Source organism: Sorex araneus, chromosome 8, assembly GCF_027595985.1.
Source record: "Sorex araneus isolate mSorAra2 chromosome 8, mSorAra2.pri, whole genome shotgun sequence".
Classification (NCBI taxonomy): domain Eukaryota; kingdom Metazoa; phylum Chordata; class Mammalia; order Eulipotyphla; family Soricidae; genus Sorex; species Sorex araneus.
The window spans coordinates 30,467,197-30,489,377 of NC_073309.1; the positions used below are offsets into that span (position 1 = coordinate 30,467,197).

The following is a 22,181-nucleotide window of genomic DNA, read 5'->3' on the forward strand; positions in this document are numbered from 1 at the left end:
TCTAACCCCGCCCATTCGTTCTGTCCAGCCACCCTGCCCCGCCCACTTGCCCCGCCCACTCTCCTAGCCCCGCCCCTCCAGCGCCCAGCCCTTAGGTGTTTCTCTCCCTTGCCTTGTGTCCTGCCCGGGTTACCAGATCTCAGTCCTCTTCTCCTGTGGTGGGGCCTTTTCGAGGGCAGTTCGACTCATACATCAGGCCCCCCTCGCAGGTTGGCATCGCTGTTGGTAGTCTGCATCTAACTCTTCCCCCTGTCATTTCCTGGTCTGACTTTCTTTCTTCTTAGTCCTGAGTTGACCTGTGGTTTTTGTGCTCACACCGTGCCGGGTCCTGTAGGAGAAATACCAAGCAGTGTGCAGGGCCCTACAGCACGAGTGTTCCGGGTTTGGAGGGCCACCCCAAACTGCCTCCCGGGGTGTTGGCTGTCCAGTTCTGCCAAGCCCGGGCTGGGCAGGGAGATGTCTGCGGCCCCCCAGGCCCTCAACATGTAGTTTGGTCCCTGCTCGGGACAGTAGCTATGGCCAGGCTTGCAGTGTAGGAGGCAGTCACTGGAGTAGTTTTAGAGGCACAGAGAGGTTGGGTTACTTACCCGAGATAGGTCAGTGAGTGCTAGAACCACATCACCCCTGGGCTGAAATGGCAGGAGGATTCCCCACCACCTCCAGTGACCACAGGAGGGGACTCGGGCACTCACTTCCCCAGGGTCATGGATGCCCGGGCCCCCCCCCCCCGCTGCCCCTGGCCAGTGCGGATGCCAGGATTTGAGCTCTGCTGACTTCCTGTAAGGGGCCCAGACCTCAACTCTGTGCCTACTGGTGCTCGGGGACACTTGAGGAAAGATTTGGGTGATGGTGGCTCCCAAGTGGGGAGAGGGAGTCGTGTTCTGGTCTGGAAGAAAACCAGGGTGTCTGTCTAGCCCCTGCTTTCCGCGGGGCCGTACGTCTGCCTCAGCGTTGCACATTGGACTGCTCCCTGTGCTCCCCCAGAGGCCACCCCACCCTTCTTAGGGCAGAATCTCAAAAGCCTTCTAGGTGCTGGCTGGGCCCTGGAAGGCCGTGCCTGTGTCCTTGACACCCCAGCCTGGGAGCAGCCCACCTCTCCTCAGCCACTCCCCCCTATTCTCACGTCTCCCCTGGCCTTGTGTTCCCTGTTGCTCGTTCATCTTTAACATCTTCCCGGCCCTCAGCCTGCCCAGCCCCTAGCAAAGTGCCTGGCTGCGAGTTCGAAATGTGGGTGCACGGTGCATGCGTTCAGTGGCCAAGAGCCACCTCCCCAGGCTTCCCCAGCAGAGACGGGGGGCTCACGGGGAGGTGATAAAAATGGCCCGTTTGATGCAGAGCTGTTAACGTACTGACAGAACTTCTGAAGGGGTCCTAGGTCTAGGACTGCATGGAGGCGTGGCTGACCATTGACAGAGGTAAAGCGTTGCAGTGCGGGGAATCCTCTTGGAGGTGAACTCAAGGAGACACTGCCTCCCAGGGACATCTATGTTGCTTTTCTCTTTCCCTTTAGTTGTGCATATTAAACAATTAAGTTTACTTTTTTTTCTTTTTTTTTTTTTTTGCTTTTTGGGTCACACCCAGCAATGCACAGGGGTTACTCCTGGCTCTGCACTCAGGAATCACCCCTGGCGGTGCTCAGGGGACCATATGGGATGCTGGGGGTCGAACCTGGGTTGGCCGCATGCAAGGCAAACGCCCTACCCGCTGTGCTATTGCTCCAGCCCCTAAGTTTACTTCTTATTAATGCACTGTAGCACTGTTGTCCCGTTGTTCATCGATTTGCTCGAGTGGGCACCAGTAACGAGACTTGTTACTACTGTTGTTGGCATATCAACAGGCTCTGCTGTGCAGGTGGGATACTCTCGGTAGCTTGCCGTGCTCTCCAAGAGGGACAGAGGAATCAAACCTGGGTCGGCTGAGTGCAAGGCAGACGCTCTACCTGAATATTTGAGCTGTTTGTATAAACACAGTAAGAGGTATAGATTCCAAAACTTAGTTCTCTGGGCTCCACGGACAAGCAAAGCTTTTACCGTAAATTCCAGACTAAGCCCTCAGGCCAGTTTAGCTCTTTCTCCCCCTGTCTCAAAGTCACAATGGCTGGCATCAGGATTGCTTTTATGCTTTCTAGACTATCCCATTTCGATGCCTGGGTAGCTTTGCTGCTCGCCCTGGGTCCATCCCAGTCCCACAGCGGGACCTCCCTTTGTGGGGGTGCTAGGAACTATAGCAAATGAAGCCTGCATCAGGTAATTATGATGGATGCCCAGGAGTAGATATATTTCAGAGCCAATTGACTCTCCACTTTCAGGAGCGTAGCGTTAACAGTCTTCCTGTGTTGATACAAAGAACGTTGCTCTGTAGTCAAATATGAAAAGTTATGGGGGAAATAGAAAAGCAAGTAATTCACTTACAAATACAAAGTCGAGAATCACCAGACGTTTTGACTTCGAAGTAACCAAGACTGACTTGGGGAATGTAGCAATGAGAGGTCAAGCACAAAGGAAAGGTCAAAGATAAACTCGGGCGGGGGGCTAGGGGGACAGGAGATTAGGGGGGCTCGCAAGAGCACGGTAAGCTTTTCTGCAGGGAGGAAAAGGGTGGCAATTCACTGATGAAGCCTAAAGCACTTAGGGTTAATATCCACACCTGGCTGGCACTGTCTGCTCAGCAAACAGCCCGTGGGGGTGGGAGGTAAAGCCCCTTCCCACACCGAGCTCCCTGGGACCTTCCCACTGCCAGTCTCGTGGGTTCCAGCAAGGGCTCAGGCTCCGGAGCCCCGCATAGCAGGAGGAATCACAGCAGTGAGACCATCCCGAGTCAACTGGGTGCAGCCGGGGCGTGGGGTCTGTGAGCATCTGCCCCTCTGGGATGGGTCTTTGCATTGTGGGTCCCCGACTCCCCCCGCCCCCAGCCTGGCTCTGACTGGCGCTGCTCTCCTTGCAGAGGAAGGCATCAACCACGAGTGTAAGCTGTGCAACCAGACGTTTGACTCCCCGGCCAAGCTCCTCTGCCACCTCATCGAGCACAGCTTCGAGGGCATGGGCGGCACCTTCAAATGCCCGGTGTGCTTCACAGGTAAGGCGCCCAGCCCTGCACCCCACTGGGGAGCGCTTGGGCAGGGGGAGGGAGCCCCGCCTGTGAGCCCGCAGTCCTCTGTGGGCCTGGCCAGACCTGGCATCCCCTCCTGAGGGGTGTCCTGGGCGGGCATCAGCAGCCCATTGTCTGTGCGGGACGGGCCTCCCCCTCTCCTCTCCCGGCGTGGTGGGCGACCCCTTCCCCGACCCTGCCCTCCCTCCCTGTTACTCTCACGGCTGGGCCCTTTCTTCAGACCAGCTGGGCCCCCTCCGCCCAGCAGCCCTGGGGCTCTCCCTGGCATCCCTCGTGCCTCCCCTCCACCCTGGCTGCTGCACGGGTGCTCCAGGATAGAGGGGTCAAGGGCAGATCTGCCGGCCAAGCCCCCAGCCTGGCTGCCAGCCCAGGCGAGCGGCTGTCCCAGCCCAAGGCGAGTCTCACCCCCCCTCCTGCCACCCAGATGGCAGCCGGCGTGCGTGGAGAGGGGTGGCCCTGGCCTCTCCCCCCAACCCCGTCTCCCCGACATTTGCCATCTGCCACCCCGGGGATCCCACCCTGGGGAGGGCGCCTGGCACGGGCGGGGAGGGGGGTCTCTGGCGCTGCCATCTCCCAGACAGGGCAGCCTCGGGGGCTCCTCTGTGGGGGAGTGAGAGCCCCTCAGTCCCAGGCCCCATCCCGTCTGTTCACTGCTGCACTCGGTGGGCTCAGTGTGGGGGGCCGGGGAAGGGCTGGCCCACAGCCCCAGTTCTCTGTCTGCCAGTGCAGGACAGCGGATGGGGGGGGTCTGAGGCTGCCCACCGCCACCTCAGCAAGAGGTGCCCCGCGTGTCTACCGAGTCCCTGCCCCGAGTCGGTGCCAAGTCACCTAATTGAAATCTCCACAACTACCACCTGCCCCTGGGGTTGGGGTGGGGTGGGGGGCAAGTTGTCTCACCTGCCCAGTGCCCCACTTTGCTCTCCTGCTCACTGGGGTGAACTGTGCCCATCTCACTGGCGTGGGCTGGTGACTCGGGGGCTCAGGCAGACCCCGGTGGAAGGGGAACGGCAGCGCCAGAGGGTTCCCTGAGGGGGCCGTCCTTGGACTGATTATTCGACCTGGCCCATTTGGTCCTCCCCAATACCCAGTGAGCCCAGTTCTTCAATGATCCCCATTTTGGGGGGCAATGAAGACCAGAGAGGTTAAGTGACTTATCCTGAGCGGCAGAGCTTAGTGCACTGGGCTCTCTCTAGTAGGTACCAGTATTGCTCCCAGTGGCCCCTCATTGAGACAGTTGTGACCACGTCTCCACAGGACCCACTGCTGTGGGTGGGGAGGGCTGGTGTCCCCGGGTGGTGGCCCTGGCGCTGTGGTCACAACCCCCTGGCCCCTGACCCCTGACCCCACGGCACTGACCCCGTGGCTCTGTGCAGTCTTCGTCCAGGCCAACAAGCTGCAGCAGCACATCTTCGCCGTGCACGGGCAGGAGGACAAGATCTACGACTGCTCACAGTGCCCGCAGAAGTTCTTCTTCCAGACAGAGCTGCAGGTGGGTGCCCCATCCACTCCGCAGCCCGCCCTGGCCCTGCGGGTCTGGGGAGAAGCCATGTGGTGGGGGAGGGGGGGTCTTCGCTTCGGCACCGGCTCTCGGGCAGAGCAGGAGGGACAGAAGCTGCAGCCCAGGCTCTGGGCTGTGGTTTGTGACACGTCCTGCCTGCCCCCTCCCCAGGGTGTCCCTTACCCCGCTGCCCGGCTAGACACATGGCAGCGGGTGGTGGCACCTGCGAGGCTCCGGCCCAGTCCAGGAAGGCCAGAGAAGGGAGCAGCAGGTACCTGGTGGCACCCTGATTCCGAGGAAGGGCACCCACTGACAATGCTGAGGCAGGTGTGCCCTCTGGAATCCAGTGGCCGGGCCTCAGCAGCTGAGGGGGTCTTAGGAGGCGGGTAGGGGCCAGAGAGAGTGCAGGGGCCAAGGCACGTGCCTTGCATGCAGCTGACCCCTATTTGACCCGCCCCCACACCGGGTCCCCTGAGCTCACGGCCAGGAGTAAGCCCCCCTAGCCCCAGCTGGCTGTGGCCCCCCAGAAGGCGGCTGCCGGGGTGATCTTCCATGAGCAGCCTCTGCCCTGAGGACCCCGGGGCACATATGCTCAAGAGTCTCACCACGCTGTACGCGGACACTCGCAAAGAAAAACTTCTGTGCACCCCGCACCCCAGTTTCTACACACGTATGCACAGAGACACTTCATTTCCAAAGGGCCAGCTGCACAGAGAGCACCCTCGAGGAGACCTTCCCCCCAGAGAAGTACTGCTGCCCTGGAGCAGGACTGCCCTAACTGCACGGGGCCCACCCCCACAGGAAGGCATTCGTACAGGCTTCGCACCCACAGGACCACTCGTGCAAGGCTCCGCCCCCACAAGAACACCATGAGCAAAGGCCCCGTCCCCTAGGAACCCATGTGCACAGGCCCCGCCCCCACAGGAACACCATGAGCACAGGCCCCGCCCCCACAGATACATCATGAGCAAAGGCCCCACCCACAAGAAATCGTGTGCACAGACCCCGCCCCACAGGACCGAGTGTGCACAGGCCTGATCCCCACAGGAACACACAGACCCTCGCACACCCTATCTCCGTATCACACCTAGCGCCCTGTGGTGCCCGTGCGGGTGCCCCTCTGAGCGACAGCCAGCCTAGAGCTCTGGCTTCCTACAGAGGCAGTGGCACAGAGGGACGGAGCTGGGCTTGTTCATGGGACACTTGTCCTGTCACCTGGGAGCCGAGGGCAAGCGCCAGAGCTTCCAGCTCCCTCACAGCGTGGCAGGTGGTGGCACCCCTTTTCAGAGGTTGCCTACTAGAGGTAGTGGGGAGCAGGCGGTTTCCAGCCCAGGGACTCCAGAGGGCTCCCACCGCCTTGCCCCCAGAGGTGCCCCCGAGCCCAATGTGCAAAGCTCCGTGCCCTCTGCATTGCACGCTCCGTGGGGGTGAGGCCCGGCACCATGTCTGCCCCGTGTCTGCACCGTCTCCTGGTGCCTGGTGCAGGCAGAGGCTGTCCTGCCCAGAGGAGATGAGAACAGAATGGGTGGGGGGGGGTCTCCGCAGCAGCAGCAGCAGCAGCAGGGGTCCCCGCCCTCTCTAAAGAGCCAGTGCTCCCTGGGGCTCCTGGGAAGGCCTGTTTCCTTCTGTGCTCCTGGCGGCCTCTGGAGCCCACGTCAGCCCTACAGCTCTGGTCACGCCGAAACAGGTGATAGTTTGGACCTCAGGCCCAGAAAGAGGGGGTGCTGCTTCCCCATGGCACCCCTGCTCCCCACTCTCTGTCCCTGATGCCCACGCCAAGTGTGCTCCTTGGCAGGGGTGGGGGGTTGCCAGAGAGCTGCACCCACTCTGGCTTGGGCGCTGGGGTGGGGGTGGGGGAGCCTCCCCTCACCACACCCCCTCCCCCCCCCCGCCCGCCTTACCTGTCTGGCCCAGCTACCCAGAAAAGCCCGGAGTCCCCGGACTCCAGCTTTCCATGGTACACACGTCAGGCCTCTTCCAGACCCCCCAGTGCGTGCAAACTGTGACTTGCTTCACTCCAGCCTCTGCGCCTCCCGAGCACTGTCCCTTGCTGAGGAGCAGACTCCCTCCTCTCCGACAGGGCTGTGCAGCTCTTCCCAGAACAGCCACCAGGCTGCTTGGGGACTGGCCCAGCTCGGCCCCGCTTGTGCCATAGGCCAGCTTCATGGTGAGGGCCGGGGGCACCGCCATGCCCGCCCCCTCGACCACTCACCCGCCTCTGACTGCACAGAAGGTCGGCCAGGATGGACTGCTTCCTGGGTCAACCTGCCGCAAGGCTCATCCCGAGATGCCGAGGGCCTCGTAAAATTACAGCCCTAATGAGTCACTATTTTCTACAATTAATGATTTTAATTACAGAGCATTTAGATGTGGAAGTGTTGCAGCCATGCCAAATCTATGCAAATAATGGCTTTCGTTAAGTAACCTGAATAGCAATTTTCTGCTATTTCGGAGAGGAGAGTTTTTCACCACTGAAGTTTCCCTTGTCGTGCCGAAGTCGGGGCTGGTAGGCCAAGAGCCTTCGTTTTCTGGGGTGACACGTAGGGGACTGGGTGGCACTCTCGGAGACGGAGCCCTTGAGGGCTTGGTGGCTTGGCGCCCGAGGCCTGAGGTCACTTGCGGGGCGTGTGGGAGATTCGAGAAAGCTAAAGGTGGGCTCAGTTCACATCCAGGCCCAGAGGTTTGAGAAAACCCCAGAATTAGGCTTGTTCTCGCCTTGGATGTAAATCCCACTGCAGGTACAGAGGCTCTGGGGGACGGGGGGGGGGGGGGGGGTCTGAACTGTGAGTACAGCTTCTTTTTTATTTTTTTTTTTTGAGAGGTTCATTGAAATGTTTTTTCTTATTTTTTTAAGAGGTTCATTGAAATTTTTTTTGCTTTTTTTTTGTTTTTTTGGGTCACACCCGGCGTTGCACAGTGGTTACTCTTGGCTCTGCACTCAGGAATTACTCCTGGCAGTGCTCAGGGGACCATATGGGATGCTGGGAATCGAACCCAGGTCAGCAAGGCAAACGCCCTACCTGCTGTGCTATCACTGTGGCCCCACATTGAAATGTTTAAAATCCAGTTCACCACTGTTTTATAAACATATATAGCCAATGCAGTGACATTTAAAAATCATGAGAAAATACATCAAATTTGATGTTTGATTGTTGGAGTTGGTATTAGTGTACTGTGCACTTACGTCATTTGAGTAACTCTAAGGGTATATTTCATGATGGAAGAAGTCGTGGGGGTGATCTGTGAGTGCAGAAGTCTTGGGGGTGATACGTGGGTCCAGAGGTAACAAGGGGGCTGACTGGGTGCCGAGGTCACGAGGGGGCATGAACTGTGGGTGCAGAGGTCACCAGGGGGCGTGGAGCCTTTGGGGCGGAGGGGTCCGAGGATGAACCTTTCTCCCGAGGCTACTCTCAGGAGCAGGAGCAGACACGAGTCCTTCCTTCAGGTCTGACTTGCCCGTGTGCTTCAGTTGCATGATGAATGAAAGCCATTATTTGCACGGATGTGGCACTGCTGAATAGATCCCGCCCGTAGACCTGCTTCCACGACTTCAGCCAACAGAGGCGGGAGAGGAAGCTGAGCTTTGCCATCCGTTGGTTCGGAGCTGAAGGAGGAGGGTTCACTGTGTGCAGAGGAACCGCTTCCCCACCTGGAGCGGTGCTTTCCCTTGCTTGGTCTGCAGGAGTGAGAGGCTGAAAGCTGCGGGACTAGTGTGCCAGGGAGCGGCCTCCAAGGAGGTGGCGTGGAGTGGAGAGGTGTGTGGGAGCGCATGTGCAAAGGCCCTGGAGCCCGTAGGTGTTAGGTGCATTACTGGAGTCGCGGAAGGGATGTCTGGTCATAGTGCGGCAGGTGGACAGCAATGTGCAGGGGCCAGCAGGGCGTCCCAGGGCAGAGTCGGGGTTCGGAGGCCAGGGAATGAGTGTCGAGTTTATCCCCATTCTGATGGAAGACTGAGCAGGGAAGAGAGATGATTGAGATTGAGAGACTGAAACAAAACCAAAGACGCCTTTGAAAGACTCAGTGAAGGGAGTGAAAAGCCACAGACTTAGAGAAAAGATTTCGAAACCCCCCAGTTTAAAAACAAACAGAAGACTGAGCAGGAGGAAGCACTAAGCTGACAAAGACGAATGAATGTGTGTCACCTGAGAAGCCGACAGAAGCGCCAGCCTGGGTCCCGTGCAAGGCGCAGTACCCTGCGCCCCCATGACAGCGGCTGAAACCCAGATGGGACCTGCATCATGCACAGAGCCTCGGAGGAGCTGGTGCCGGGAGTGCAGAGAGGCAGGACCACGGGCGGAAGTGACGGCCCCTTTCTCAGGCTGTCACACACTGCTCCGCCAGTGCTTTGTGAAAAGGACCCCAAGCCGGATACTCCCCACATCGTCCTACCCCTGGGGAGTGGGTGGCAGGAGACCCCTTACTTGGTAGTGAGAGGCAGCACGCTCTGAAAGCTTGGGTTGCTAGAGGAGCACTGCTGGAAGAGCGCGCTCTGGAAACTTGGTTTGCTGGAACACACGGAGAGGCAGGCGCCGACAGCAGCAGTCGACCTGGGGTGCCCAGGGGGTGTGCTGGGGGGGACCGGTCTCACGCCGAGGAACTTTAGGGGGGCTCATTAGGCAGGGACTTTGGGGGAAGTGTGGGAGAGTCGCCTGCCAGTGGCTTGAGCTCGTGGGAGAAGGGGCTTCTCGATGTGGTTCTGGGGGTCCCCGGCCTTCTGCATGCCGTGAGTTGTGAGGACGCAGGTGGTTGCATCTCAGCAGCCCTGACCCAGGCAGGGACACGGCCTCTGCCCTGGGTCTGGGGCACTGTGTGTCCACTCTCCAGACCCTGGCCCAGGAGGACGGTGGCCTTCCGCATTCCTGTCCTTGCTGCTGCGACGACACACCTAGGTATCTCAGTAGAGGGGACTTCGTGTGAGGGGTCCAACTGTGCCAGCTGCCTGGAGCACCCCGCAGTAGCCTCAGGTGACGGGCAGTGATGCAGGTCCTGGCAATTGTGCCCGGGGCCACCATCTGACCCGTGAGGCGGGATGCACAGAGCTAGGGGATGCCTCAGCCCTGCACAGGAAAGCGTGTCTTCCCCATGGGAGAAACGGAAGGCAATGAGGCTGCTGTGGGCAGAGATCTGCATGCAGGGAGGGCACTGTTCTGGAGCACCACAGAGCACTGTCTGTGAGAGCACTCTCACCAGCCTGCAGCCGCTTTCTGAATACACCTGCTGTGTGCTTATGTGACAGAGTCCTTTGCACAGTGGCTGGCAGAGTTCGGTGGTGCCACCCGGAGTTAGTGTAGCCCATACCATTATCATTTACGGCACCAAAAATTGCAACGTTTGAACCTTTATAATGAGCACTAGGCATTGAGGGTCGGGCTGGAGCGATAGCACAGCAATAGGGCATTTGCCTTTCACGTGGCCAAGCCGTATTCGATTCCTCTGCCCCTCTCGGAGAGCCCGGCAAGCTACCGAGAGTATCGTGCCCACACAGCAGAGCCTGGCAATCTACCTGTGGCGTATTCGATATGCCAAAAACAGTAACAATAAGTCACAATGAGAGACGTTGCTGGTGCCCGCTCGAACAAATGGATGAGCAACAGGATGACAGTGACAGTGACAGGCATTGAGTGTCAGATGACTGTTGGGGGCTTCTCCCTCGGGTTTGCTGTGGTTCCTGGCCTGAGTTTGAGCACAAGATACAGTCCTTCCTGCGGTGGCACCAGAGTGCCCAGTCACAGGAGCCTGGCCCTGGAATCTGTTCAGCCCGGCATAGTGAGGAGGGGTGGAGGATCCTGGGGCACGGAGCCTGCCACCCTGAGCCTTCCCACACATCAGGGTCCACACTCAGTTTCCCCCCAGCTCCATGCACACATTTGATTGGCGGGGGGGGGGGGGGGATGAGAAACGGCTCTCGACTTCGGACCCTCAAAATGTCAGGGCCGCCCTCAGCAGACAAAGACCTGGGGCCCTTTCTGGACCTTGCCAGGGGTAAGTTGCCCAGAGGGGAAGCAGACTCTGCCCACCCAGCCCAGCTGACTCTGGACCCCCCCCAAGGACATGCTGTCCACAGACACTGAGCACCCTGGTGCCAACGTCTCCTTCTGTGATCTTTGTCCCCAGTCAGGTCAGAGGAGGAGATGAAGTTCATTGCCAGCCCCACAGAGCTGGGCCCCGCTGCAGTGGGCAAGGCCCCACCCCACCATCAACATCCCCGATGGGACAAGACTTACTTCTAATAGTCCCCACCCTGGCGGGCCCCGCCTTGGAGCTCGAATCTCCCACTGCCACCACCGCCACCGCTGCCGGCGGAAATGGCCCCCCGGCCCCCCGACGCCCACTCAGAGACATGGAAACCGGGACACTCCGGAGAGCTTCGGCGACTTGCCCGGGGCCATTTGCACATGGCAGTGCCACATGCAAAGCCAAATTGTCTTCGCCAGCAAGGCCAACGGGAACCCTCGGCGGTTTCAGAGAATTGCCATTTGTATGAGCTAATAGATTTAAATGAGGCCTGCAGTGCTGGAACTATAAAAAGCCCTCGTGTCGGGGGACCCAGGAACTATTTTCGTAGTTGGGCCAAGCAGGTAGCACAAGGGGCAAGTGGCGGTGATGGGGCGGGCGATGCGGAGGTTCCCGCCCACAGGTGGGCGTGTGCAGCAGCACCGGGTTGTCCGACAGCAGCCGCTGGCCCCCGTGCTCTGTGCTGGACGGGGCACCTGCACACCCTCTGCGGCAGGCTGGGCAGGGGAGGGGGGCGCGGGGGCAAGGTCCAGCCGGGAGGGAGACTGGTGTGTCTACCCGGCCCTTTGCCAGGAGCTGGCTGGGTTGAAGCCTGTGCTGACCTCGGGGACGAGGCCGGGGCGTGCCTCGCACCCTCACTGACAAAGCCAGGGGCCCGGGAGGAGCTTCCTGAGCCGGGGCCCGTGGCGGCCAAGCGGCCAGCCCGGCGCTGCGCAGCACGGTGAAAGGATTAGCTCACGCTGTTTGCTTGTGTGCGCCTGCTCCTGCTGCTTCAGCTGAATGATTGCAATTGATTAAAAGCAGAGTGAGGTACTCTAACAAGCAACCTGGAGCCCTTCTGCTGGGCCGAGCTGGACCCTGCCAGACTGGACCCTGGCACCAGCCAGAGGGAGGGTCCGAGAAGCAGAGCTGTGGTGGCAGCACCCCCAGGGACCCAGCTTTCCCATTCTTTTTTTAATTTTTTTTTTTTTTGCGGGGGGGGTGTGAGGTCACTCCTGGCTGTGCTTAGGGGTTACTCCCGACTCTGCACTCAGGGATCACTCCTGGTGGGGCCCGGAGGACCGTGTGGGATGCTGGGGGTCGAACATGAGTTGACAGAATGTAAGGCAAGTGCTCTCTCTGCCAGCCTAGCGTGCTCCAGCCCTGTCACTGAGAACACGGGCTCCGTCCGTCCCTCTTCCCCTTTCCATTGGACAAGCGTCTCCTAAGTAGCTAAGCGGGGTGGAGCCCAGCATGGGGCAGGAGAGGCATCCCCGGGTTCGTGACAGTCCTTGGCTGGGTCAATCTATAATAGCTCCAGGTCGGAGCCAGTAACTTGGAGCAGGATCATTTCAGATCCTGGGATTTGATGTGGGGTTTGTTTGGGTTTGGGGGCCACACCCTGCAGTGCTTAGGGGCTATTCCCGACTGTGCTTGAGGGACCGAGAGGTGCCAGGGGGATCAAACTTTGAGCCTCTTGTATGCAAACCATGCACTCAACCCATCAAATGATTTATCTGGCACCCCCCCAATTTGTGGGGTTTTAAAGACATCAAATACTGTATTATGATGGAGAGGGTGTGTGTGTGTGTGTGTGTGTGTGTGTGTGTGTGTGTGTGTGTGTGTGTGTGTGTATGCACGCACACACTGGATGCCGAGAAGGAGCTGGTCAAGAGAGAGTGGGAACCCTCCAGAAGAGAGAACAGCTGGGTCACAGGTGTGGGCAAACCCAGGTTTCAAGGAACAGATAGGGCAGCTTGAGAGGGTGACCAACAGCTGTGCTTCCTCCTCCTCCTCCTCCTCCTCCTTCTTCACTTCCTCCTCCTCCTCCTCCTCCTCCTCCTCCCCCCCCCCCCCCCCGCCCCTTTGTGTTTCCTGCAGGGGCACCCAGTGCACCTGAGCTAGTCTTTCTTCTAGGCCCAACACAAGTAGCCTTTTCTCAAACTCCAGGAAGCCCTCCCTGACCTTCTTGTGGCTTCTGCAGCCCAGGTTTTCACCTCGTATTCCATTATCATTACAGGTGGTGTTGACCAGGTCTGCACCTGACTTCCTATTTAAATTTGAATGTTGGAAGGATGAAGGCTGGATTTGGTATCTATCTACCCACCCATCCATTCATCCATCCACTCACCCATCACACACCCACCCTCCCAGCCAGCCAGCACATATACTATACTTTTTTTTTTCTCCTAAAAAGCAGGAAATTTTAAAAACAAAAAAAGACAACAGAAAAACGTAGGAAAAGGTCATCTGTGGCTGCAGGTTTCCGGCACGCGTTAGACATATTCCTGGTCCTTACAAGATGAGTAACTGAGGAGTTGGTTTCCTTGCCTCTCTCTGCACTGCTGCTGTCAGATCCAGGCAGATAATTATAACTAATAATAATTAAACATTGAAAGTGCTCTAGGCACATACTTAGCATTTGACTCCTTGGCTGCGCTTTCTGTGATAGCAGCATCTTCCTCTGACTTCCTCGAAAGCCAGCCCACGGCAGCCAGCGCCTCTGCCGGGAGAACCGCCCCGCCCGCAGGGGAGGCGCCAGGGGACACTCAATTGTGGTTCCTGGGGTCTGGATTTTTGTCTGGATTTTGGTCCAAGTTGTTCCCTCCCCCCCCCCCACGAACATTTTATTACAGACATTAGAGTCTCTCTGACCTCAGTCTTCACATCTTTAAAATGGCCTGAGACTCTCTGCTTCAGGAGGTTGTGAAGATGAAAGAGTGCTTTCTGGGGGTGACAGCGGTCGCACATTTCAGTTCCCGTTTCCCTGCTTTCCCCACTGGGACGGGACACCAGAGCTCAGCCCAACTCGAGTCCTGCTGAACCCGGCAGCGTGGGCTGGCAGTGCTGTGCCCACACTGAAGGAGGGACAGCCTGGCTCCGACCCAGCGCAGCCACTGAGCTGCAGCACCGTGGCCTCAGGCTGGTCCCTCTGCCCCTCTGTGGATGAGGGTCCCGACCGCTCCTTCCTGGTGGAGCAGAGGGAGTGGGAATCGGGGCTGGTGAGGTCCCCAAAGCATTCCCCTGACTCCATGGAGACTCTGAGCACTGGCCCCCCTGGTCAACGGCATGTCGTGACCATGACCGGCACCATCAGCTTGTTACTGCAATCCATCCCGCGTGGCAGTGGAGTACGGGCCTCCGCACAGGCCACACTCGGCCCTCATGCAGTGGTCTTGGTGCGTGGTCGTGAGGACGGCATCCCCCCAGTCGTATGTCACGTGTGGGCCTCACGCACAGACCTAATGCATGGCCTTCTGCATAGGCCACGCGTTACCTCACACGTGGGTCTCACGCATGGACATGGTGTCTGCACCTCCTACGAGGCATCGACCTCGGACACGGGCCTCATGCCTCCATGAGCTCAGAGTTGTGACGAGTTTTGCTGGGTGCCTCCTGGGTGCCTGGTGCACACGGGTGCCGGGGAGCCCCGGAGGCTTCATCCCTAGCCCTGTAGACGACATGGCACACGTCATAGAACACAGCGCACCCTCCGCTCACAACACCGCCCCCTCAGCACATTCCAGGAGGGGACGGGGCCTCCCGGCACATTTATTTATTTATTTGTTTGTTTGTTTATCTTTCTTTACAAAGCTGCTCGTGATCAGATTTCAGCTGTACGGTATTCCAAAACCCATCCCTCCACCAGTGCACATTTCCCAGTGCCAGTGTCCCCAGGTTCCCTCCCATCACCCCCATACCCCCGCCCCCCCACCCCCTGCCTGTCTCTGTGGCCGGTGCGTTTCTTCTCTCTCTCCTTCTGGGCACTGTGGTTTGCGATGTCGGTACTGAAAGGTTATCCAGGATATCCCTTTCCTGCTCTCAACCCTCAGCTCTTATCCAGCGTGATCATTCCCAGCTATTGTTGTCATAGCCGTCTCTTCTCTATCTTACTCACCCTCAGCCCCCCCCACACACACACACACATGCTTGTGGTTAGTTCCAACCACTGACCAGTCCTCCTCACCCCCGTTTCCCTGCAGGTACCCTTTGTCCGCTTCTTGCTTCTTTACTCCCAAGCAGCTGAGCCTTCCTCTTCGCTGTCAGCCTCTCTGACCACTGCTGGAATCCAGGCTCGGGGGCGGGGTGTGCTGATTTGTTCATTGTCCTCTGGAGTAAAATCCAGACAGCGTGGCTGAGTGTTTGCTGGCAGCCTGGTACCATCCCTTCCCGTGGGGACTTTTCGGGGGATCCCATGATCTCTCTGTCACGGATGGGTAAACTGAGGCTCCCGGGGCTGCATGGCTCCTTGAGATGCAAAGCACGCAGCTGGCGTTGGCGTCTAAGTCCTTGTTGTAGAACTGTGCGTGCGTGCGTGTGTATATGTGTGTGTGTGTGTGTGTGTGTGTGTGTTGGGGGTGGGGTTTGGCCGCCGTGCCTCCCTCTAGGGTTCGAGGGGCGGGTGGGTGAGCTACAGCTGCCCTGGCTGAGCTCAGAGAGGAGCATGGGGAGTGCAGCCCGGCTGTGACTGGGGCCCTCACACACCCTGGGGCTCTGTCCATCTGAGTGCTGAAGTGTGTGGATGCCCGGGTGGGGACTGGACACGGGGGGGGGGGGGCTCCCCTGACACCCAGCTCCAGGCATTTGAAATCGGCCTCAGGCTGTCCATCTGCCCATCAGAGCCTGTCATTCATGCCCTAGGGCAGGGGGCCAACCAACTTTAGAGGGGCACCATGCCACAGCGACAGATGGGCACGGGGGAGCTCCAGTGGTGGCCGTCGTGTGCGTGCGAGCCCAGCCCCGTGCCGGCCCACGTCCCGGCTGGGACCAGATGCCTTCAGTTTCTGAGAAACGGCAGCACTAAGAGCCCTGGGTGCAAAGGCTGGCACCGTGCAAAGCCCCGCCCTCCTGGTCACTGAGCAGAGAGACAGGCCAGAGACCTAGGGAAGGCGCGGATGCCAGTTCAGTCCCTGGCACCGCACACGGCTCCCAGACTCAGCCAGAAGTGACCCCTGAGTGCAGAACCAGGGGTAAGCCGGAACACCGCTGGGTGTGGCCCAGAAGAGCAGGGCCTGACCTTGGGGGGCAGAAGGGGGCACTCTCAGAGCCGGTGCCTCTGATCTTGGGCTGTGACCTCCCCGCTGGGTCACTGTCCTCACCCGAACAATGGGGACGGATGTGTAAAGTGGGACACGGTGCCTGCGGGCAGGCTTCGGGGGGGACGCGGGGCTCGTGGGAGGAGGGTGGCTGTTGCTGTCCCACTTTGGCGGGTGGAGGCCCTCCGGGATGTCACCAGGTCTGTCCGCAGTGCCCATGGCGCTCTCGGCGTCATCATCCTCTGACGCCAGCACCAAGTTCTCTCCCTGTCACTCGGGTCAGGCTGAGGCCAGGCCCGGCTTCATCGGGCCCGTCCTGACCCACGGTGCGGCCTCTGTTGAGCCCCCGTTTGTGTAAAGCACAGGAGCCCATTCTTCCCTGCTCTTGGACGGGGGCTGCCGGCCACGGGTCTGGCGCGTGTGTGTGGGGGGGGCGGTGCATGACCCCCTCGGCCGGGAGACTTGGAAGCGGGTGTGCTGTCTCTGGAAACCTGGCCCGCGCGCTGGCCGAGCAGGAACAATTACTAATGACATTTAGAAGGAAATTAGCGATGAGAAATGCAAGTTGGCATTTCGGCGCGCCAGTCCGTACGTCAGCACTCGCAGAGCGAGGAGATGGCAGAAATTAATTTTGCTGTGTCAATAACGAACGTTCCCCGCGTGCTCGGCTTCTGAAGCGCAGACAAATCAAGCGCAGCCTGGCCGAGGAGAGCTGAGCGGGGCGCGGGGTCCAGGGCGGGTCGTGGCTTGGGGGTCAGGGCCCTATTTTTGTTTTGATTTGGTCTTTTGAGGCCACACCTGGCTGTGGTCAGGGCTTATTCCTGGCTCTGTGCTCAGGGACCGTATGTGGTGCTGGGGGTAGAACCTGGGTCAGCTGCTGGATGCGTGCGTGCACACACACACACACACACACACACACACACACACACAGACCCATGAAACACTCAAGCATGAGTAGTCAGAGTACATGGTACCGTTCCCGTGCACGCCGGGGACTGAACCTGAGTCACACACATAGACACACACACCCCACTTCACACACACACACATACACACACACACACACACACACACACACACACACACGAAACCCATGAAACACTCAAGCATGAGTAGTTAGAGTACATGGTACCGTTCCCATGCATGCCGGGGACTGAACCTGAGTCACACACATAGACACACACACACACCCCACATCTCACACACACACACACACACACACACCAAACCCATGAAACACTCAAGCATGAGTAGTCAGAGTACATGGTACCATTCCCATGCACGCAGGGGACTGAACCTGAGTCACACACATAGACACACACACACACCCCCCAAACCCATGAAACACTCAAGTATGAGTAGTCAGAGTACATGGTACCGTTCCCGTGCACGCCGGGGACTGAACCTGAGTCACACACATAGACACACACCCCCCCCCACATCTCACACACACACACACACACACACACACACACACACACCCCAAACCCATGAAACACTCAAGCATGAGTAGTCAGAGTACATGGTACCGTTCCCGTGCACGCCGGGGACTGAACCTGAGTCACACACATAGACACACACACACACCCCACATCTCACACACACACACACACACACACACCAAACCCATGAAACACTCAAGCATTGAGTAGTCAGAGTACATGGTACCGTTCCCATGCAGGGCCGGGGACTGAACCTGGGTCAGCTGCTGGACACACACAGACATACACACATACCACACATACACACAAACATACACACAGAGAGACACATACACACACATACACACACACACACACCAAACCCATGAAACACTCAAGCATGAGTAGTCGGAGTACATGGTACTGTTCCCATCCATGCCGGGACTGAACCTGAGTCACACACATAGACACACACACACACCCCACACCACACACACACCCCAGACCCGTGAAACACTCAAGCATGCGTAGTCAGAGCATGTGGCACCGTCCCCCTGCGGGGCAGCCATCTCCGCCGTGGCCAGTCGCCCTGTGTAGCCTGGGCTTCGTTCCTGCAGCTGGCCCTGGTGCAGGAGGGACGGGGTGGCCTGGGGCCTGAGCCTGACCGCTGACTGCCGTGTGCCTTGGACTTCAGGACGTCACGCTTGACCTGCCATCGGCTCTGGGGAAGGACTCAGCGCCGTGTTGATCTGCAATGACACACGAAGGGCAGAACTCTTCTCCTGCGAGTCTGGAGTGCGGACACCTGGCGGGCTGTCCCCAGCCGGGCTGCCACATTCTGCATCCGGTGTCGATGGCTGGGCCCTCTGGGCAGCAGGGACGGGCAGCCCGCAGGCCGGCTCCTTGCACGGAACCTGCCTTTAGAGGACACTCTGCCTCTCTGTGAGGGTTCCCGGGAGTGCCCGGGGGCCACTCGGCACTGCACGGCCAGTTGGGCTGGACAAGCCCAGTATTTGGGCCGAGGACACGTGGCCACGCAGGGCCTGTGGTGCTGGGGCTTTGTTATCTCCTACACCCCGGACCCTCTGCGTTTTGGAAAAGTGAGCCGTGCCTGTGTGAGGCGGGGCACCGGGCTGGGGGAGAGCCCAGTGTCGGCCTGTCGAGGCTGGGCACGTGGACAGACAGGAGGTTCCGCCGGGGCAGGAGATGGCCAGTGTGAGCTGAGGGTACCTGGGCCGGCATTTCTGGGGGCTGGAAGCCAGAGGGGGGGGTCGCCAAGGGGACATGACAGTGCTGGCGGTGGCTGCTGTGACCGGTGGGTCTGGCAAGAGCTCGGCATCGTCTGGGGAGCTGAGGAACATGGCCGAGGCTTGGGGCCGCGTTCAGGCCGCCAAGCGCAGGGGCCTGGTTTCTCCCGCATGTGGCTGGGGTGCACCCCACGAGGCACTGGGCTTCGGCTCCTCGCCCTGGGGAGCCTCGGGTCCCTGCGACGGGGCGTGCGGAGGGTGCAGGCAGAGGGTTATGGGGCAGGCTGGGGAGTGCCCTGGCCAGAGAACCCCCCACAGCACGTGGTTGTCTGTGTGCACAGGTGTGCATGCTGTCCAGGAGAGGGCCGGTGTGCACGTGGGATGGGCATCCATGTGCACATGTATGTGTCCACATGGGATGGTCGGGACCCATGAGTGTGTCTGCGGTATCCGCGTGGGTGTGTAAGCATAACTGTGTATGGGATTGTGGGCTATCCATGGAGGTATTTTTTTGCATTTGTATATGAAATTGTGGGGTGGCCACATATATGTGCATGTGGGACTGTGGGGTGTCCATGTGTGTATGTATGTAGGACTGTGGGGTATCCGTGTGTGTGCGTGTATGTATATATGTGGGACTGTGAGTGTGTGCATGTATGTATGTGGGTGTATGCATGTGTATATAGGACTGGGATATTCGTGTGTGCAGGTATATATGTATGTGGGACTGTGAGGTATCCATGTGTGTGCGTGTTTATATGTATGTAGGACAGAATTATCTGTGTGTGTGCATATGTGTGGGACTGTGAGGTATCCGTGTGTGTGTGTGTATGTATGTATGTTTGTGGGACTGTGGGGTATCTGGAGTTGATGTGGCTGGGGTGTCTGTGGGGTGCACTTTTCTTGAGGAGGGATATACACGAGTGACTCGATGTCTGGGCCACGTGGGGTGGACAGGCGTGAAGGCCGCTGTGGGAAGTGCAGAGTCGCTGGGTGACCGCGTGTCCCCTGACCCTCACAGTGTCCCTCTCTGTCCTCTCCCCCAGGAGGTGCTGTGGGCAGTGAGGGGGCAGCTCTGAGCTGGGACAGAATGTGGGTGCAGGGAGCAGGATGGGCGAGAAATGGCCCCATGCATGCACTCGGTGGGGCCTGAGGCAGCGGGTGAAGCCCCCATGTGGCTGGGGCTGACCTGGCCTGTCAGCGTTGGGGGGGACACCGGCCGTGTGGGCGGCAGTGCCAGCGGTCCTGGGACCTGTTTGTGGTGTGACCCCGTGGATGTCACCCCTGCCATCCCCTGCAGAACAGTCTTGCCAGCACCCGCAGCCCTCCGCACTGGGACCCTGGGTGACAGCCGTGCCGCCCGCCCCGCCCCGGGCACCACACCTGTGGTCCTGGCGTGCTCCCCAGGTCAGCTTCACCTGCCCCAGGGTGGCATTGCCTGACATCCGGCACAGACCCCAAAGCAAGGGCACCATGTGGACATCTGGATCAGCGATTCCCAGGGGGTCCATGCCGCCCCTGGGGTCTCGGACAGTCCAGGGGCTGCTGGTGGCCTCAGGTACAGCACACTGTGCTTGCTTAAATAAGCTCCATGTCATGACACCCATCTCCAGGGGTGCCGGAGAGGGTAAGGAGGAGTCCGTAGGACCCTCTGCTCTGAGCCGTACCTTGCAGGGGCAGAGGGGGAGGGCCTCTGCCCTGCCCCCGGCCCTGGCCCTGAGCTTGGCTGTGCTCTGCTGGCCGCAGGGGTCCGGTGCCGGCGCCAGGGCAGCTCTTCCTGCCCTTCGCGTCCACGGTGAGCTCAGCGCCCCCCTCCCCCCCACCCACACCCCTGGCACTGGGCCCTGCATGACTCATGCATCCGTGAGACCAACTGTCCCCCAGCCCCTGGTTTAGTTAGTGCTAACGGCATTAGGCTGGATCCAACCTCATGGCGGGTGACCAGTGTGGTACCCTCACCCCCACCACACACACACACACACACACACACACACACACGCACACACACACACACACACACTCGGTGGGGCCAGAGTGCACAGCAGAGAGCTGGAGGCCACCTCTCTCTTAGTCACCTCCCCAGACGATGCCACCTCTATACTTGCCACGACTGTCTTCTGGGCCCTCCGTTCCCAGCCTGGCAGACACCACCCTCCCCGGGGGCCCAGCCACCAGGCGTGCCCCCGCCCCGGGAGAGGGCAACAGCCGCCGAGGCAGATTCCCAGTGGGGCTCGGGCTGTGCCCTGGGTGGGGGGCGCCAGCCTGCAAGCAGCCCCGGAAAGGCCTTTCCTCTGCCCCCGCCCCCTGCCCCGCGCCCCTCCTCGCCCAGCTGGTACCAGGCGGGTCATGAGGGCCGGGGGTCCTGAATCCGCCCCATCCCTCCCACAGCTGTTTGCCGTTGCCCTGCTCTGTTGGGGCCACTCTGAGCGGGGCCTGTTTACGGGTCGGGATCCTAATGGAGGCTCCGGCTCCCTCCGGCTCTCCCGCTCTCCGGGGACCCTTCCAGGCGCAGCCGTGCCGAGCAGGCCCTGGGCGGGGCGGGGGGGGGGTTGGGCTTTCTCCTATTTTTTTCCCAGCAATGTTTCCTCCAGCATTTTCACTGCTGGGCCTCCTGCGCTGGGCTCTTGAGTCGGGGGTGCTCCTGGCCGGGAGAGTGGATTTGAGCACCCCCCCTTTCACCTCCTTGAGGGGCGGGGAGGAGGAGGAGGAGGAGGAGGAGGCCTTTGGGAGAGACCCCCCGGAGGAAGGAGTGGGTGGGGGAGGTCACGAACTGCACCGCCCAGACCCACGGGCGATTCTTGGGTCCTTGATTCTGCTCCGGCACTTGGTTCTGCCCGGGCCGCAGCCCACTGATTTCCTCCCCTAAGCCAGCCTCACCCCTCCCTCGAGGTCAGAACCACCCGCCAGGCCGGGCTGCAGACTTGCTCGCGTGCTTCCTGCTGCTGCTTGCCATAGCAGACGGCTCTGCCCGCCCGCCACCCATGCTCAGAAGGGCTGCCTGCACCTTGCAGGGTGTTGGGGGGGCTTTGTCGCCCCCCCCTAGGGCTCCCCCAGGACCCTGATCCTACATCAGGGCGGATCAGGGTCTTGCCCTCCAGCCACTTGCTCCCTGTCTTGTGTACTTGTAATGGGGTGCACTGGGTGCGGGGGTGGGGGTGCAGCTACAGCCTCGGTCGTTCCCCCCACACACACCCCGCCCCCGGGGAGTGGCCACGCAGCGGCAGGCGTTCCGGGGGAACCCTGGCCATCACTCACTCCTAATTTTAATGACGTGCATTAGCTAAATTGCGTTCTGAGTATTCATCCAGCGCTGTTTACGGCGTGCTCTCGAGTGCGCTTACCGTTTGTCAGAAGTGCAAACTAGCGAACAGACGAGCCTTTAAGACAGGCCATCTGTTCGTCTTAGACCCTTGGACGATTGTCAAACGCTTCTAAAAATAAGTGCTCGCTCGCAGAGAGGGGCCGCCCAGGTGCACCGCAGCCGAGCGGCGAGTGGAGCCTCGGCGTCGGCGCCGCCCCAACGGGAACTCGGGTGCCGGAGAGGAGGGCCTGCGGGACGGGATGAGGGCGGCGGGCGAGGGCGGCAGGCCCCATGGACGCCCCTCTGGCGGCTGAGGTGTGAGCGGCTCCCTCTGCCTCGCCTCCCGTGTCGCTCCGG

At 59.8% G+C, this 22,181-nt stretch overlaps 1 protein-coding gene across 2 annotated transcripts in view; it reads left to right on the forward strand.

Annotated features, from left to right (window-relative positions):
• ZNF423 (zinc finger protein 423) overlaps positions 1–22,181 on the forward strand; it is a 346,485-nt gene that overhangs the window by 317,621 nt on the left and 6,683 nt on the right. For both annotated transcript variants that reach the window (XM_055146043.1, XM_055146044.1), the window contains 2 exons: positions 2,944–3,075; positions 4,482–4,597. In XM_055146043.1, coding sequence (XP_055002018.1) covers positions 2,944–3,075; positions 4,482–4,597 — 248 coding nt within the window. The remainder of the gene's footprint in view (positions 1–2,943; positions 3,076–4,481; positions 4,598–22,181) is intronic.